The sequence below is a fragment of the Myripristis murdjan genome, chromosome 1 (assembly GCF_902150065.1).
Source record: "Myripristis murdjan chromosome 1, fMyrMur1.1, whole genome shotgun sequence".
NCBI classification, from domain to species: Eukaryota; Metazoa; Chordata; class Actinopteri; order Holocentriformes; family Holocentridae; genus Myripristis; species Myripristis murdjan.
The window spans coordinates 41,926,779-41,947,192 of NC_043980.1; the positions used below are offsets into that span (position 1 = coordinate 41,926,779).

Consider the following 20,414-nt stretch of genomic DNA (forward strand, 5'->3'; position numbering starts at 1 on the left):
ACCCCTTTTCCACCAAAGCGGTTGCAGGGCTGGTTTGGAGCCAGTGCTTGACTTAGCACCGGTTCCTTGTTTTTCCACTGCCCAAGCACCGGCCAAACTGGTTCCAAATCGGCTCCAGGCAAGCACCAACTTCAAGCAGGGGCTAAACAGGGGCCAGAGAAAGAACCAACCGCTTGGCTCTTGGACAATGGAAAAGCAAACCGGTTCTTTGTTGGAGCCAGTTAAGCACTGGCTCTAGCACCAGCACCGAACTAGCACCAGGTTCTTTTTGGTGGAAAAGGGCTATAAGAAGCTTCCCCACACGCAGCCTAATTACAAGATCTACAATCAAGTTCACAATTCACTTCGAAATAAATCGTTCAAATGTATCTTGTTGTTGGTGTGGTCCTTGCTCGTGAATTGAAGCTATCTAGTGCAGTTTCAGGAGCAGGACCAAACCACAACCATACCTCTTTCGGCATCGCTTAAGTTCTCCTAACCCTTTCCTCCTCTGTCACTCTCGTATTCTGCGCCCGTCCCTCCCACGCTGTTTTCTCTTCCTTCTCCTCTCCTGTCCTCATAAGGTCCTGAGGGGTTTGTTGTGCCCAGGAGCTACGGTGGATTCCCTAAGAAGCTTCCCCACACGCAGCCGAACTACAAGATCTACCATCAAGTTCACAATTCACTTCGAAATAAATTGTTCAAACGTATCTTGTTGTTGGTGTGGTCCTTGCTCATGAATTAGATATTATTGCAGCCAATTTTAGGGTTTCCCCTATACTTGTAACCGGGCCAAAAAAAAATCCTTTTAAATCGTTTAGTTTGTGAATGTGATAAGGAAAGTCATGGCAGCAGAAGCTGGACCAGCACAGAAAATCCACAGCCATCTGGAGCTGACGGGCCTAAAGTGAGCTCTTAGGCCATATTGATGTAGCCTGGCTGCTCCAGTGTTGATAGTCTTTGCAGCTGCTTTTGATGCTATGGCTGAAGGCTTGTTAACTTAAGGTAAATACGACAACTTACAAAATTATTGTTCTCATTTTAGACAAACAAAGAAATGACATCACCCTTGCCTAATGTGATTTCAGCATAAGACCTATTTTTCATTTGAGAATAATATGAAGCCATTTTGAACATTAAGTTACATTCATTATACACTTAGAGCACTACACAGCATGGTAAAATCTGGAAAAATAAAAATGAAATATGAAAAAAAAAACACACTAGCACAAAGTTTCATAGAAAGATGATGTTTTCTTTTTGTTTTACAATCAATAGGATCCAAAATCTGCTTTTTAAAGATTTTTTTTTTTTTTATCTGGCATTTCTTCTGTATTTGATGATGACAGTAGAGAGACACAGTACCACATAAGCCACTGTTGCACCCCCCCCAAAATCTCCATTATTGGGGACAGCTACCATTGCTGCAGGGAAAAACGAGCCAAGGACACCATTGGGACCTGAAATGGTTGCCTGGGTTGAGTGGGGTGGCATGTTTGGAGAAATTACCTCTCTTTCTTACACCAGTGCCGTGAACAAAAAGCTCTGCCAGATGTCTCCGCTGGCAATTCCCTCAGAAGAAAATGATCTTATCTGCCATCACCCAGCGATGCTGGAGGAGGAGATGACTAAAGCCTGTCCTGTCACTTTATTAATAGTGTGATGACTACCTTTGATTGGTGGATGCCTTGTACATCATCCTCAGATAAAGCATAGTGGTCCTCAACATTTTCTGCATTCATTTTCTGAGTTCATTTCACCTCCCTGGGAAATTATATACACTATATTACCAAAAGTATTCGCTCACCCATTCAAATGATCAGAATCAGGTGTCCTAATCACTTGGCCTGGCCACAGGTGTATAAAATCAAGCACTCAGGCATGCAGACTGTGAAACAAGACATTTGTGAAAGAATGGGCCGCTCTCAGGAGCTCAGTGAATTCCAGCGTGGAACTGTCATAGGATGCCACCTGTGCAACAAATCCAGTCGTGAAATTTCCTCGCTCCTAAATATTCCACAGTCAACTGTCAGCTCTATTATAACAAAATTGAAGCCTTTGGGAACAACAGCAACTCAGCCACGAAGTGGTAGGCCACGTAAAGTGACGGAGAGGGGTCAGCGGATGCTGAAGCGCATAGTGCAAAGAGGTCGCCGACTTTCTGCAGAGTCAATTGCTACAGAGCTACAAACTTCATGTGACCTTCAGATTAGCCCAAGTACAGTACGCAGAGAGCTTCATGGAATGGGTTTCCATGGCCGAGCAGCTGCAGCCAAGCCACACATCACCAAGTGCAATGCAAAGCGTCGGATGCAATGGTGTAAAGCACGCTGCCACTGGCCTCTAGAGCAGTGGAGACGCGTTCTCTGGAGTGATGAATCACGCTTTTCCATCTGGCAATCTGATGGACGAGTCTGGGTTTGGAGGTTGCCAGGAGAACGGTACATTTCAGACTGCATTGTGCCGACTGTGAAATTTGGTGGAGGAGGAATTATGGTGTGGGCTTGTTTTTCAGGAGCTGGGCTTGGCCCCTTAGTTCCAGTGAAAGGAACTTTGAATGCTTCAGGATACCAAAACATTTTGGACAATTCCATGCTCCCAACCTTGTGGGAACAGTTTGGAGCGGGCCCCTTCCTCTTCCAACATGACTGTGCACCAGTGCACAAAGCAAGGTCCATAAAGACATGGATGACAGAGTCTGGTGTGGATGAACTTGACTGGCCTGCACAGAGTCCTGACCTGAACCCGATAGAACACCTTTGGGATGAATTAGAGCGGAGACTGAGAGCCAGGCCTTCTCGACCAACATCAGTGTGTGACCTCACCAATGCGCTTTTGGAAGAATGGTCAAAAATTCCTATAAACACTCTCCTCAACCTTGTGGACAGTCTTCCCAGAAGAGTTGAAGCTGTAATAGCTGCAAAAGGTGGACCGACATCATATTGAACTCTATGGGTTAGGAATGGGATGGCACTTCAGTTCATAGTATGAGTAAAGGCAGGTGAGCGAATACTTTTGGTAATATAGTGTATACACTACTCACAAAAAGTTAGGGATATTTGGCTTTCGGGTGAAATTTACGGAAAATGTAAAAAGTTCACGCTACAGTGATATTATATCATGAAAGTAGGGCATTTAAGTAGAAGCATGCACTGGTGATTTCCTCATCTCAAACAATTTCTTGAAACAAAAGCCAACAACAGTGGTGGGTATACCACAACAAAAAATGTCAATGTCTCAATAACTTGTCATGTGCCCTTGAGCATCAATTACAGCTTGACAACGACGTCTCATGCTGTTCACAAGTCGACTTATTGTCTGCTGAGGCATGGCATCCCACTCTTCTTGAAGGGTGGCCCTCAGGACATTGAGGTTCTGGGGTACAGAGCTCCAGCCTCTACACGGCGATCCCATAGGTTTTCTATGGGATTCAGGTCTGGAGAAAGTGTAGGCCACTCCATCTGAGGTAACCCAGTCTCCAGCAACCGTTCCCTAATGATACGACCTCGATGAGCTGGAGCATTGTGGTCCATGAAGATGAAATTAGGCCTGTGTTGTTCATGCAGGGGCACATGACTGGATTAATGATGTTATTCAGGTAGTATGGGCTTGTCACTGTACCATTCACAAAGTGTAGGGCAGTTCTGTACTGACAAGACACACCTGCCCACACAGTAACACCACCACCACCAAAGGCTCGTCTGGTGACAACAGTGGCTGATGCATAGGGCTCTCCTTGACGTCTCCAACATTGTTGGTGGCCATCATTTCTGCTCAACATGAATCGGCTTTCATCAGAGAACAGCACTGAGGCCCACTGGTCCCTCGTCCAGCGTAAATGCTCCCTGGCCCATGCAAGACGATGATACCTGTGCCTGGTGGTGTGGTCAGGTACCCTTGCAGGTCGTCTAGCACGCAGACCATGCTGATGTAAACGGTTTCGAATGGTCTGACGTGACACTTGGGTGCCTCTCACCTCCCTTAAATGTGCCTGGAGTTGAGTGGCATTCATCATCCGGTTCCGCAGGGCACTGTTCACAATGAAGCGGTCATCAGTGTGGGATGTGGCCAAAGGACGTCCACTTCTATGCCTTTCTGTGACTCTTCCAGTCTCTCTGTATCTCTGTTGCAACCTGCTGATGACACTCTGTGACACTCTAAGCTCAGTGGCCACTTCCGTCTGAGAACATCCTGTTTGAAGCCTTGCAATGGCGAGGTGCTGCTGATCAATTGTTAGGTGTCGTCTTGGTCTCATGATGTCAAAATGTGAACAGCATAATGAGGAGGACTGTTTAAATACCAATTCTAATTGAACCAGGAAATTTATTGGTCGATTCATGGATCAAACACCTGTTGTGAATTTTGCCGTTAAACTCCTTGTTAGAGAACAGCAACTTGTGCAAAAAGTACTGAAACATTGAACAGTTGGACATGTGCATTCAAAAGTTTACAGAAGGTCACATTAAGTTCACCTGTAAAGGTTATAATGCATTTTAGGTTCATCCTGAAATTTCACCCGAAAGCCGAATATCCCTAACTTTTTGTGAGTAGTGTATTTTAAAAAATGTTGCCCTGTTTCTGAAAGACGAAATGCCATGGAGTGATGCTGAATTTGGATTTCTGACCAAAGTTTGGCAGCAAAAAAAAAAAATAAATAATAATAATAATAATAAAAATAAAAATAAATAAACAAACAAAAAACAAAGAGGCTATGATTTCTATGCTTTGTGATGGTTGATGTGCATTCTTTTTTTTTTATTTTGCTGCTGTTTTTCAGGTTTTCTTCTCCCTTCCTCCTCCACCCTCTCCAAACCCTTTGCTCTACCACAGCCACTCCACCTGATCGATTTCCACATTTGTTTTTGCCCATGATGAAGCCATGGGTTTAGTCTTGGGCTCAGCCAAAAGTTAAGGTCTCTCCCTATTTTGGTGTAAATAAATATTCTTATTAAACTCTGGTACACATGCTGCTGATTTACTTGAGTATTACACACTATTAGCAGAACACACAGCATATGTGAAAGAATTCCGGATTTGGCTAGTTTTTGGCTGAACATACACGTATAGACTTTTACATTACACTGGGTTTTATTTAATGCTATCAAACAAAACATGCATTACATAAAAAAACAAAACAATTTCTCATATGCTCCTGAGGCAGTTAACAGTCAATATTGAAAACAAAAGCTGTGCAAGATTAACTGCTTTTGAACTTATTCTTCAACACCAAACTGAAGTATTGACTCCATCTTCAAGTGTAACTTAATACTTTCTTACTAAAATAACTGCAGGTTTCTCTGACAATACAGTGTGGCGTTTTAGAGTCATTAAAAAAATACAATTTACTACAAATGACGTAGAAATTACAAAAAGATTACATAAAGATGGACAAGTATTACACATGGGATGTGTCCTCAGTTTTGACTCTGGCTGGTGCTGAGGTCTGAATCATTTGACACGTTTAACATGTTTTGAGCTAAGCATGCACAGTAGCTAACAGTGTCACAGTTGTTGGTTTGAATTACCCTGTTTTAGTTGGACCAAATGATATTCATTTAACTGATCCAAGTTTTTACTGATTTACATTCAGCAAGCAAATCAAATCATTTCCGATACACAGACACACTATATATATTTATTTTTAACACATTTATAGTTTGTATGTCAAACAATGCCATCAGTCCACTTTCTTGAGTGTAAATTCTGCATCATCAGAAAGCCGTTGCCAAAAGAAAAACGAAAAAAATGGCTTGATTTAAAGACAATGTAACAGGTGGCCTAAATCCCCAGCTTAATTGCCACTGTATAATGAACAAAACTGTCAATTATTCAACTGTCTGTAATAGAATTATGAATGCATAACTCACTGAAAAATATTAGAAGTCTATGGCGTGCATGTAAGAAATAAATACACTATTAATGTAAAGTCATCCTTTTGGTACAGTTTGCTAATCCATTATCCCCTCCCCATTTAGTGGATTTTTCTTTACAGTTTGCTAAGTTAGTCCCCATAGTCTCCATTGTGAATGGTATTTACTGTGCAGTTCTCCTTTTCTACATCAAGGTGCTGTGTACACGCATGGCCAGAGCTCTGCTTAAACTTCCGCATATTCTCAAGTATAAGCAAAAATTGATAAATACTACACATTGCATGAAAAAGATTTTAGGCATGATTTAGGTACATATGTGTGCGCATACACAGTTGATAAATGAGTGCCCGTCCCTGACCAATCAGTTATTAGTCGTGGTTCTCACCATGGCGATGACTGCAGCTCCTGCCCCAGCTAGTGCACACACAAACAAATGGAAGGTGAGGTCCAGCTGCAACATACACAATCACACTTTACAGTCAGTTTGTGATGAGACTCACAGGGGAAACAAAGCTTTCAGCTCTGAAAAATTGTATTTAATTTTGCTTTTGTCACTGGTTTGCCTGTGTTATCATTAACTGTAATTAACTGCATTTTTATTTACCAGTATCACCAGATACAACCACACTTTACGAAGACACAAAACACAGTCAAACTTTCCAATACAAAGCGAAGAAACTCCAGCCCTCAAGTCTTCACTAATGCTTGTCTCCTCCTTCACTCCCTTTTTTCCTTACCTCATTAGATTCACACATCTTGAAGAACTTCTCAGATCCAGTGCACACTTTCCTCTCCTCAGAAATGGTCACTACTCCTGCCAAATTAGAAACACATCATTAGCATACAGTGTACATCCCTCTGAGCATCTCTTCATCCATCTGTGACCAGGGTAAGGTTGCACCAGCTATTTTTATACTGGCTGTTAATTTTGTGTGTACAGTCCATACTAAGCTCTTAGTAACTACTTGTTATGTGCTTGCCTTGAAAAGGCAACACATTTTATTCTCTTGCATAATTATTATGTGCTTGCCTTTATTATTATTTATTATTATGATTTTTATTATTATAATTATAGTTTATTGTTATTCTGGACACCACTTCAGAGAACCCTAGCAACCACCCAGAACATCATAGGAACTACCTAGCAATGCCTTGGCAAGTATCAGTAACACCATAGCAATTGCCTAGCAAGGCCGTAGCAACCACCCAGAACACCATAGTAACTGCTAAGCAACCACCTAGAAATGCCTTAGCAACTATCAGTAACACGATAGCAACTGCTTAGCAATGCCTAAGCAACCACCCACAACACCACAGCAACTGACCACAGACATCATAGCGGCCACTCAAAACATGACAACAACTGCCTGAAGACAACCTAGACCACAGTAACTGCCTGCCAATCACCTAACAACAGCAACAACTTAGCAAAATAACTAAAAAGCAGCCACAACCTACAAACGGCATAGGGGTGGCGGTTTACCACATTGCCACATGACTGGCAACGGAGGTGAGCAAATTTGAAGTTTCTTCAGAAACTTTAGCAAAGTCTAGTAATTTTTATTATGTGCTTGCCTTGAAAAGGCAACACATCTTATTCTTTTGCATACTTATTATTATGTGCCTGCTGCATAGCAAACACATAATACACACTCAGTGAGACAGACTTTGAAGACCATTTCAGCCAATGAAATGAATGTCTGCAACATCAGAAGGAACAACAATACTCTAACACAAAATATAGAACAAAAAAGATTTATGCAACAAAAAAATGGCTTTTTGACTTCTTGCCAGCAAATTTACGTTCATGGATATGAAACTCAGTAAAAAGTAAAATTAAATTAATTAAAAAAAAGACATTATCATCCATGTTATCATAAACATGGCAACGAAATATTACGTCTCTATAGAAAAGAGCCATGTCTGAGAACATTTGATGAACTATTATAGGGTTAAATATGAAATTATTAATATTTTTCTATTTCAGTTTTAAACAGGTCAGCATCAGTGTCATTTTTTGGTGTGTAAAATATCATCTGTTGTACTTTGGGAGAAAACACAGTTTCAGTTTGAAGACTGTCTCAGCTGATGATATGATGCAGTTAAAAAAGAGAACCACAAGATGGCAGCACCACACTGAGTTACATAAACGTGTATCTGGGTCTGTGTCTACCTGTGACTTCACTCCCCCACCTACATTTTATTTCCCAATAGGACTTCCTGTCATTGATTAGCAAGCATTTGTTTAACCATTACTTTGAGGAAATTATCTCACAACAAACATTGTCACTCATGCTGTGAACTTTCCAGAACATTACTTCTGTCTCTGGGCAGACAGTGACAGACGTGTCATTGGCAAACTGCCTAGCAATGCCTTAGCAACCACCCAGAACACCATAGCAACCACCTTGCAATTCCCCTTCAACCAACCAGATTGCAATAGCAACTATGTAACAACTCCTTAACAACAATCAAGAACATCATAGCAACACCCTAACAACCACCCACCTCCTCCTCACTGCAAGTAATGTTAGCAGTTGTGATTAGAGAATCAAAGCTGGGATGAGGGCTTCAAAAGGGGAAAAGTTGATTCTGAATCCCACGTTTTAGAGAGTGGACATCTAAATATTTTGTCACAAGTGTGGGTAAAGGCAGCATGTTTGATATGCCAAGAAAGTGTCATGTATTCATGGAATATATCAAGAGACATTTTTCAACCAAGCATGCTAACTATACCACAAACCTGTCATTGCAGGAAACCAATTAAAAAGCCCTGAAATTGTCATCCAACTAAATAAGCAGAGCACAGATATCAAACACACCACCTTGCTTCTTATTTTCATTCGAGGGATCAATGATAGGTTTGAAATAGTAGAGGAATTTCCATAGTGTCCATGATGGATACCACGACTGGATGTCAGGATGTTAAGAAAGACTGATCTTGCCATGGACTAAATTGCTGAACATGATCGGTGACCCTGTTTTCCTGACAAATGACAAACAAGTGTTTCACACTTTTCCCACCACCAGCTACCTTGTTTATAGTGCTTATATTGCTTACTGCTATTTATCATGTGTATACTGTATATTTCTTCTAAATTTGCACATTGACGTACCTCTATGCACATTTTATACACCCATGCACACGTTTTTTTCTGTTTCTTGTTGTTGCACATTGCTTTTTGCACACTGGCTTGTACTATAGATCTTATTCTGTTGTACTCAGATCTTATTCTGTTGTACTTAGATCTTATTCTTTTTTTTTTTTTATCTTTTTTTATTTTATTTAATCTGTAATCTGTGGATACTGCTGAAAAACTGTGAATTTCCTGCGGGATGAATAAAGTATCTATCTATCTATCTATCTATCTATCTATCTACCCTGCCGCACCAGCTGATACACACCTTCTCTCACAGACCTTAACACCAAGTTCAACCAGTGTTTCTCTAACATTGCTGAGAATCAACAAGAACAGGAGCTATTGTCCTCTCCCTTTCATTCAACAGCGAGAAGGCACTCCTGAGTCTGCTACTTGTACTGACTGACATCCAGTGTGACCCTGCTCTCAAACAATAGTTCACTACAACCTCGGCCATGGAAACCCATTCCATGAAGCTCTCTATGCACATGAAGTTTGGGGGTCTGTCGCTAATAAGAAAGTTGGCGACCTCTGCACACTATGCGCCTCAGCATCCACTGACTCCGCTCTGTGATTTTACGTGGCCTACCACTCTGTGGCTTAGTTGCTGTCATTCCCAATCGCTTCCACTTTGTTATAGTACCACTAACAGTTGATTGTGGAATATTTAGTAGTGAGGAAATTTCATGACTAGAATAATTGCACAGGTGGCATCCTATCACGGTACCACGCTGGAATTCACTGAGCTCCTGAGAGCGACCCATTCTTTCACAAATGTTTGTAGAAGTAGTCTGCATGCCTAGGTGCTTGATTTTATACACCTGTGGCCATGGAAGTGATTGGAACACCTTAATTCAATGATTTTGATAGCTGAGTGAATACTTTTGGTTATATAGTGTATAAGACATGTTTGTCCATACATAGTAAATATGAGCCTTTTCTTCATTCCGTGATGCAGGGTTGTACTCCAGTCGTATTCAAGTTTGAGTGAGCTACACAAGTAACAGTCTCACAGTTTTACAAATAATAGCAGCAGAGAAAATGATTTGAGTAAAGTTAATGTATATACATGAATATAATCATGTGTTTATTCATAATTCATGTCTGTGAATAGTAATATTTTGATGTAGAGATGTACTCTAATGGTAAATTTTGATAATTGTACAACAATCTGCTTTGAGTCCATATTTATAACATAATGTGATGTGTTTCATCAGTGGCCTATGGTAGTGCATATCAGACAATTGGCAAGATGTAGATTAATTTAAAAGTTGACACTGCATTCAAGTAGGCTGTTTTATGGGAGCAGTCTTTTCACTGTAACCTCAGATTCACACTTACAGCTGTAAAAAAGTAAATATTTCCAAACTTTAAATTTTTTTGAAACAAGAATAGCCTATTGTATATATAGCCTATTGTAGCCTATCTTTCATGACTGCTAAATTCATGTATGTCATGTACATAATTCACCACTATATGTTTCATGTTTCCACTCAACTGTTGCAGACAACTTGGCACTACTGTCAAAGCAGCCACCATCAGATGCAGGATAAGACCACAGCTACTTCCTCACATGACAGACTCAATATCCACTAGGGAACCATGAGGATTAATGAAACGAGTGTTAAAACAATCACACTTGAAGACACCAGCCTCTAAGATGTAAAGGTGCATCTAAAAAAATTAGAATGTCATGGAAAATATTTTTTTTTTCTGCAATTTAATTCAAAAAGTGAAATCTTCATTTATTCTAGATTCATTACACATAAAGTGAAATATTTCAAACCTTTTTGTTTTAATTTTGATTATTACGGGTTGCAGTTCATGCAAATCAAAAATCCAGTATCTAAAAATATTAGAATATTACATAAGACCAATAAAAAAAAAGGATTTATAATACAGAAATGCTGACGCTCTGAAAAGTATGTTAATTTATGGACTCAATACTTGGTCGGGGCTCCTCTTACACAAATGATTGCATCAATGTGGCATGGCATGGAGGCGATCAGCCTGTGGCACTGCTGTTATGGAAGCCCTGGTTGCTTTGATAGCTTGCTAGCTAGCTAGCTGGCTTGTCTGGACTGTAATAGCTCCGTCTCTCTCCCTCAAAAAACTTCTAAAAGATTTGAGGTTAAACGAGCAATTCAGCAGGATGTTGCAGCTGAATTGCTTGCTAGACATAACATAGAGCCCTTAAATATATATTGAGTGCATAAACGAACATACTTTTCAGAGGGCTGACATTTCTGTATTTTAAATCCAATTTTTGATTGGTCTTATTTAAAATTCTAATATTCTAAGATACTGAATTTTTGATTTTCTTGAACTGTATGTTGTAATCATTAAAATTAAAACAAAAAAGGCTTGAAATATTTCAATGTTTGTATAATAAATCCAGAATATATGAAAGTTTTACTTTTTGAATTAAATTATGGAAAAAAAATTACTTTTCCATGATATTCTAATTGTTGGACATGCACCTGTAGAGCCCTTTACATTCTTGGGGAGTATCACTGACACAGAGGTACAGATGCAGATGTCAAAGCAAGAATAGGCAAGGCAAGAACAGTCTTCTGACAGCTCAAGAACAGCTGGTGCTCTTGAGTTGTACAACAATGAACTGAAAAAGACTCTTCAGCACCAGTATAAAATCAATGTTGCTTTAGGGCGTCGAGGCCTGGAGAATGACGATGACCACAATCAATACAGTAAACCTTTAACAACGAATGCCTAAGAGGAATTCTTAATATCCACTGGCCAGACAAGATCAGCAACAACTGTGGATGAGAACACAACAATTACCAACAGCAGATGAAACTGGGAAAAGAAGATGGAGCTGGATCGGGCACAAACTACAAAAACCAGTGCCAAACATCACCAGACAAGCTCTGACATGGAACCTTCAAAGGAAAAGGAAAAGAGGTTGGCCAAAGAACAGCTGGCAGACGGATCTCTGCGCAGATATCAAGAGACTGGGATACACCTGATATCAGATAGAAAAGAGAGCTAATTATCAAGAACTCTGAAAGTCCCTAGTAAATGGTCAGTACTTGGCACAAGTAATATAAATAAAGTAACCTTTGAATAAGCGCTCATCCAATTAATCCACATGAAGGTCAGTTATAGTAAGTTAATACAGCAGTATTAACTTACTAGTAGTATAAGTATAAGTCAAGTATTAGTATAAGTCCACTAGTCCATAAACACTAAATAATTGAACAAGCTAACATAATTATGATATTATTGTGTGTAAAATAACAGCTACACCTAAATCAGTAAATCAAAGTGGATTGCACCATACAAACTAGTCCTGAAAGTGAACTTACTTGGTAGTTATTATGGCATAAACAACTGACAAAAGTACCTTTTCAGGCATTCCTCTCTTCACCTACATGAGTTCTTCCATCTCTCCATCTGCTATTTGTCTGTCATGATACGTACCAAATTGGCGCAAGTCCAGACAAAGGTTAGCTCCCTCCACCAAGCTGGTATTCTGGCACATGGACCAGATATTGAAGTACATGAAAACGGGCAGGCTGGTGAATGCTGTCACTCCAAGCCACACCAGGAAAAACAGATAGGCCAGGAACATCAACTAGAAACAGGGAGATTAGAGGGTGAGTGACTGTACACTGTACTTGATTAAATCATGCTTAAATTACCCAGCAATTTTCTCCCAAAAAAGGCTGGTATAAAAATACCTTTTTACAAAAAGTACATGTGCTTTTTGTAAACAGGCTGGTTTTGCACAAGACAATTTTTTACGGAAAAAACACTGCAGCTTGTGTGTGTTTTTCACTTAATGTAGAAGCTAGCATTAAACTTTGTCAAGGATTGCAGTGAATATAGTAGCAACCTAACTCATCTGCAAGAAGTGTATTATATGGCCAAGATGTTGGTTTTTACAGTACTGTGTTTCTAAGAGCTGATCTTAATTGCATAGGCTGCTAGTTTGTTGCTTAGCCATTAGTTAGCATACACGCTAACGTTCTGCTGGCATTTGAAGTAAGCTATGGACTGAGATTGAAGACGTAGTTCATAAGTTTAATACAGAAAGCAACAGTAACAGATAACATTGGGTTGTGATTTAAATAAAAGAAACCAGGGTGCTGTATCTCAAGAGAGATGATACAAGTAAAGCACTACAGTAATATGAGAAATCAACTATGGACATTTTTACAGTCTATGCTTTGGGTCAGGTGTGTGTTTGTGTGTAGCAGCAGGGACAAGTGGCACAATGGCACACACAAGAGGAAATGAACAAAGACTCATTTTTTACATTTATTTTTCACTGAAACAGGGAAAAAAGGCCTTCTCAGTCAGAGAAATCAGTTAACTACTTTTAGATACTCGTCAGTAAGCAAATATTTTTGGGCACGTGTGTATGTATAGGCAATTTGAATTTGAATTAATTTAATTTTTCACAAATAAGAAGTAGTAAATGGAAATCTGGAAAAAAAATTGCTTGCAGCATTCAGACTCCATTGTTGGATGCATGGTTGAGGACCACCTGCAATACCTACACCAACCATGGACCACTGGGTTGAAAACCCCTGATCAGATCACAGATGCTCCATCCTTGTACAAAATGTCATAAGATGTCACAAAACAAATGAAGATGATCTTCCTGTCTTGTAGGTTTTGACACACTGACATGATTTACTTTTATAGGTAAGAATTACACTATAATTATTGCATTGAAAATGTATTGCCTTATATCTTTGGCCTTCTGAGGAATCCACTTTTACATTATGTAACAGGTAAAACATTATCTGTTGTTACATGCTAACATAAAGACACATTGCTTGCAGTATGCTATTTATTTTAGAGTAATGCTAAATTCCAAATGTCCATGTATGATATTAAGTGTATTTTGTCAGGCAATATGAAGTATTCTTACAAATGCAGTAAGACAGCGTCCACAGGCAGTAATCTTGAACTCTCCATAGAGATCCCTTATGGCTCCAGTGGTGAAAAAACCCTCCACCAACAACAGCACACCAAACACAAAGAATCCAGCTGCCAGCCCATAGATGATGTATTTCAGGATATCAATGCTGTGAAACAGCACACGTGCACACACAACACAACACACACACACACACACACACGCACGCACGCACGCACGCACGCACGCACGCACGCACACACACACACACACACACACACACACACACATACAGTGTCAGTGATTGATAAGCATTTCTTTTGTTTTGGTTATTCAACATCTTTGTTGTGTGTCTGAAGTATGTTTTTCCCCTTCGCTTAACACAAGTGTAATCTGTTTACCCAGATAGTTTCTCTGTGATTTGGGGGGGTTTCCAGTTTGAAAAAATTCCCCATGTCTCTAGTGTTTCTCCCACAGTGGGACTGGATCAAACTATCAAAAATTGCTGTTTGAGCTCCAAGTTTGAGCTGCAACCTACAGTAGTACTTAATGTTTTAGGGAAAAGGGGGATTGCTGTGAACTATTGCCTGCCAATGAAAGCTTACACACAGAATGTCAACATACATACTCAATTGGCTCAGTATTTTGAGTGGGTTGTGAGGGGGAGAGACCACAATAACAGTGCAGGAACAACAGTAAGTGAGAAGTTCATAAAAAAAAAAAAATGCTAATTAAGTGAAAAATCAGTTAAGGTGCATATTTGAAGTTAGAAGGCAGCAGAAGACGTAACACATGACACCAAATTCAGAAATGTTAGATCATTTAGTTAGTATACCATTTAGTAGTAGATTTGTTTCTCACATCAGATCTTTAAGACCAATTGTCCATTCTGTTATCTGCAAGTAATCAGATAAGATTTCTGCATACAGACATGACCAACCTATCTACATGGGTTGCAGCTGTCTAGAGTAAAAGCACTGTACCCAGGTGATTCTTCAGAGTTCTCTGACATTTTGCGGTTCTAGCTCTTCTACTTCAAAATCTCTGAAATTTTCAGAGAGGAGAAAGGTTTGTTGGCTCATCCTGACTCATATGATATGTCGAACAGACACTATGACAACTAATAAAAGAAAGCCCATTTGTGGGAGCAGATTGGCCAGACCTTAGAGTGGTGGCACTGATATTTCAATATTGTCACAGATACAAAAGTTTTTTTTCTCCCCTCACCAGACAGCACCTAGGAGCGCCTCATCCGTGTTGGATGGTGTTGTTGTCAGCACTCTGTGCAGGCGAGACAACTTCTTTCACACCAAACTCCCCAACCATGCCTTTATAGACCTTGTTCCCACAAAGTTGGAAGCATAGAATTGTCCAAAATGTCTTGTTGAGGTGAAGCATTAAGATTTTTTTTTCACTGGAACAAGGGGGCCTAGGCCAAACCCACAAAACAAGCCCATAGCATTATCCCTCCTCCACCAAACTTTATAGCTTGTACAGTGGTGGAAAAAAAGCTTTCGGACACCCCATGTATTTGTGAAATATTGCATTAATAAATCACTCATAGGTCTTCAGGTGCAATTTCTTTTAGTACAGTCACAGTCAAAATACTAAACAAATCCTAAAAAAGCTATTAAAAACTTAAAATTGATTGGTTCCATAAAAATACATAAGGAATTTTTAGAATTGGGTCATTTTGGTACCAGTGATGAAGGTCGTTCTTTTTATTAAAAGACACAATTTTTGTTGCCAAACTTGGTGTCTATATAAAGCCAGCACATTTGAAAGTTCTTCAGACACAAAAATGGCTAAAACAAGGAACTTAACGCAGGAAACACGCCTGAAGATAAAGATTAAACTGTCCAGAATTTAGTTTTGTTAGTTTTTCTTGTAAACAATAAACAAAAAAATATTATTTGTATTTGTATCTGTCTAATGCAGCCACACCATTTGAAACACAAAAAAGATTTTTCCACAAATATTTCATGATAATATTTGAGATTGTGAGATTGTGTAAAATTTTAAGGGTGTCCGAAAACTTTTTTCCACGACTGTACAATGCAGTCAGGCAGGCAATGTTCTCTTGGCATGCATCAAACAGACTTATCCATCAGACTTATCCATCAGGCTGCCAGATAGAGAAGCATGATTCATCAGTCCACAGAAAACGTTTCCACTGCTCCCGAGTCCAGTGGCAGCATGCCTTAAACCACTTCATGCAATGCTAGGCATTGTGCTTGATGATATAAGGCTTGCATGCAGCTGTTCGGCCATGGAAACCCAAGCCATGAATCTCCCAGCACACAGTTTTTGTGCCGATTTTAATGCCAGAACAGGTTTGGAAGTCTACAGTTACTAAGTCAGCAGAGCTTTAACAATAATAATAATAATAATACTAACTTAGATTTATATAGCGCCTTTCAAAACACCCAAGGACGCTTTATAAAACAAAGAAACAAATCAAATGAAAACAAACAGACAGAAAGAACAAACATCACAAGGTAAGCTAAAGGAGAAACTGGCCTAGTCAGGGTAGTCATGAGTCCAGGGTAGGGGCGTGACGTATCTCAGAGGGGAGGGAGTTCCAAAGGGTGGGGGCAGCGACACTGAAGGCTCTGTCCCCAAAGGTGCGTCGGCTGGTGCGAGGGGCGACAAGCAGGCCCATGCCTGTGGACCGAAGACTCCAGGATGGAGCTTTGGTGACCTTTACACACTATGCATCTCAGCACTCGGTGACCCCACTCTGTAACTTTACGTGGTCTGCCACTTAGTGGCTGAGTAGTTCTTAAATGCCTACACTTTGAAACTGATTTGTTCCAACAGTGGCATCCTATTCCATTACTGTTACAGCAGCACACTCGAATTCAGTGAACTCTTTAGAACAACTCATTCTTTTACGAGTGTTTGCAAAGGCAGACTGCATGACTCAGGGCTTGATTTTATACACCTGTGGTAATGAGACTGAATTACACCTAAACACCTAAATTCAGTGATTAAGAGGTGTGTCCCAATACTTTTGTCCATATAGCGTATGATCTGGTCTTGCTCTTCTTAATATATTTAATGGGTAGAAATCTTTAAAACTTTCTAAGAGAAGGATAAATCAGTTGGACCTAATGCCTTGATGGCATTGTTTGGCATACAATCTACAGTGCAACTTTCTGCTTCAGAGATGGACTTCATAGCTTTAACAATTTTTCTGACCTGCAGTGTCATACAGATTAAATGGAAATTGTTTCTCCACCCTTCTCACAATTGAAGATATTTTCAGCAAAGTCAAATTTGGAGGAAAAAAAAAGAATATCCTAAAAGACTCAAATTTCTAACTCTGATTTCTATCTCTGAATGGCCGTTCTCAAATTATATCCCCAAATTATGATAGCAGTATTAGCAGTATAGTATTAATATAATTTTTTTTTTATTACTATTAATATAGGTGTAACAGTTCACAAAATTCATGGTTCGGTTTGATATGATACAGATGTGTCATGGTTCAGAATATTTTCGATACAGCAAAAAAGTGTACATACCAGAGAAATTCACTTGATTTTTTTTTTTAAATGTATTCATTAAGACATAATTAAGTATGACCTTTTTTTTAAAATTTTACACAATGAGGGAGCTATACCTGGCCTTCCCAGCAGCATATAAAACAAATCACTAATAGCTCCTTATTCATCAAAACAAATCAATCTTATTAAAACTAACATCATAGAGTATGATCTATTGATGATGATGATGATGATGATGATGATGATGACATGATGACTATGGCAATGACCTCCCATTCAGTGTTAAGTTCATGTGACGTTAAAGTTAGTAAGCTTTATGTAACCCATGATGTCCCGTTGTCTGCAGTCAGAGCAACAGTGGCTGCCTCAGACAATTCATTCTCTATTTGGGCTTTTGTTTTTCATAAAAAGAAGGAATTACGGTCTGGCTGAAATGGGCTGGTGCAGGATCAGTGTACCTGGACTCAGTGACACCAAGCATGTTGTGAAAGCCTGCATTTTCTACTACAGATTAGGGTCTCATATCCTGGGCTATAAATGTGCCAATTGCACCATTAATGGTGTGATTGGTATATTTATAATTCACAACAAAACCAAAATGGCTCCAAATGCCAGAACTCTTGGTTATTAGAGGATATTCTAAATCTGGTTTTAGAATTTAAAATCCTCCTCCTCACCTACAAAGCCCTTAATGGCCAGGCACCATCTTATATTATCTTAATGAGTGTCAAAAAGGAGTGAGATAGCCCCACGCCCAAAAACAGCCTGGTCATGGTGACACTGGGAAAGTAAGGGACTAAGGGCTCTAGTTTCCCGGCGCAGCGCGGGGTGGCGCAGTGAGGCGAACCCCGCGCAGAGCTAGTTTCGACCAGCGAAACGGCAGAGGCGGACAGTGTCCAAGTTTCGCAGGTGGAGGTTCGCCGAGATGGGAGTGGCGGCGCAGCGGGGGGAGGTGCCGACAGATTCGGCTTGGCGCAGTGACAGTTTCGTGCCAAAAGGCTTCGCCGAGGTGCGCCAAAAGCTCGCCATCTGAAACCACGTCTACTTTCAGAGCAAGGCGGAGCGGGGCTGGCACAGTGGAAGTTTGGCTGCCTGGCGCACATCACCAAAACCTCACAATCAGCACAAACGGTGCCAATCTCCTTTGATCTGACATCAGCTGTGACGGGACAGTTGATATGGAGATATATGTATGTGCTGATTGTGATCGTAGCATTGAATAGTTTTTTTCGGTATTTATTGCATCGTTCATGTGTCTGACGTTCCAGAAGCCTGCCTGTGAGTTTTTGGTGACGTGTCCACACTGCTCGCCGGTCTCCGCTCTGCGCCTGTCTCCTGGGCTCCGCTCCGCCTGCGGCAACAGACCTCCTTGTCAGCTGTGTAAACTTTTATTACGCCTTCACGCAGCGCATTTTAAAGGCAAGGACAGGGGCTCATTTGATTGGTTACATGTGAATCGGCTGTGTCAAACCCACTCCATGCCTTCTCTCCTCCCCTCCGCCGGTAGGAGGGACGGCGGAGTACTTGCGCCACCGAGAACGGCGTGCCAAACTTGGAAAATCCGCCTGGCCACACCCAGTTGGCGAAGCGCATCTGCGCTACGCCCCCGCCTCGCCTGGTCTGCGAAACTAGAGCCCTAAGAGACTAAGATATGTATAATAGATATAATGATTACTGCTATGCTATGAAAAGTATGTTGATTCAAAAATTTTTAAAAATTGATCATGGTTAATATACATGATTTGAGATAACAATAACTAGGAATAAGGACAAATATGGTTTATAAGTGTAATCAAAGTAAGGAATAAACTGTGATTAATGGTTAAAGCATGTTGAGATAAGTCTGTTTTTTTACTGTGCAGAGAGAGGCCAAAAAGAGGAAGTGCTCCCCAGCAGCCACTCGGCTGCATCCAGCCAGCAAGAAAATGATTCAGAGTTTGAGTTTAAATGTGTGTGCGTTCAAGTTTAGTTTTTGTGTTTACTAGGTGGTGCATGGGAGAGAAAAAAGGGTATAAAAAGGCATGTTTCGGAACGTTTGAGGTTCTTGCGGTCAAACCTTTGGAGTAGGAGTTGGTGACTTCCTTACCACTGGAGGGATTTACAAAGAATCCTCATCTGGAAATTATAAACCAGAGTACGAAGGAATAACCACTTTTGCCAACCAGTTGAGGATGAATTTGGACATTGGATTTCTCTTGTTCCTACAAAGTTTCAAACTGTGGCAGAAAAGAGGAACTGCTGCTGCAGAGTAGTGACTCTCTCCTCTCTCCCTTTTTTCAGATTAATCATTTAGTCATATTAATCAGTATAACCTGAATTTTATTGATTGTTTGTTTTTTTCTAAAGGTTTGATGAATTTTTAGATTTAGTTATGCTGCTTTGCCGTGCCTATTTTTGCAATCAATTTTACTAATCTGGACTTATAATATGGACGTACAGTACAGGCCAAAAGTTTGGACACACCTTCTCATTCAGTGCGTTTTCTTTATTTTCATGACTATTTACATTGTAGATTCTCACCGAAGGAATCAAAACTATGAATGAACACATGTGGAGTTATGTACTTAACAAAAAAAGGTGAAATAACTGAAAACATGTTTTATATTCTAGTTTCTTCAAAATAGCCACCCTTTGCTCTGATTACTGCTTTGCACACTCTTGGCATTCTTTCGATGAGCTTCAAGAAGTAGTCACCTGAAATGGTTTTCACTTCACAGGTGTGCCTTATCAGGGTTAATTAGTGGAATTTCTTGCTTTATCAATGGGGTTGGGACCATCAATTGTGTTGTGCAGAAGTCAGGTTACTACACAGCCGACAGCCCTATTGGACAACTGTTAAAATTCATATTATGGCAAGAACCAATCAGCTAACTAAAGAAAAACGAGTGGCCATCATGACTTTAAGAAATGAAGGTCAGTCAGTCCGGAAAATTACAAAAATGTTTTAAATGCTTTAAATGTGTCCCCAAGTGGAGTCGCAAAAACCATCAAGCGCTACAACGAAACTGGCACACATGAGGACTGACCC

General features: G+C 40.2%; 1 protein-coding gene across 1 annotated transcript in view; it reads right to left on the reverse strand.

The window, feature by feature from the left end:
- Positions 1-20,414, reverse strand: part of gpm6ab (glycoprotein M6Ab) — a 107,817-nt gene that overhangs the window by 10,058 nt on the left and 77,345 nt on the right. The window contains exons 3-6 of the mRNA XM_030066108.1: positions 13,890-14,046; positions 12,431-12,584; positions 6,587-6,663; positions 6,235-6,300 (exon numbers count right to left, since the gene is read on the reverse strand). Of these exons, the coding sequence (XP_029921968.1) occupies positions 6,235-6,300; positions 6,587-6,663; positions 12,431-12,584; positions 13,890-14,046 (454 nt within the window). The remainder of the gene's footprint in view (positions 1-6,234; positions 6,301-6,586; positions 6,664-12,430; positions 12,585-13,889; positions 14,047-20,414) is intronic.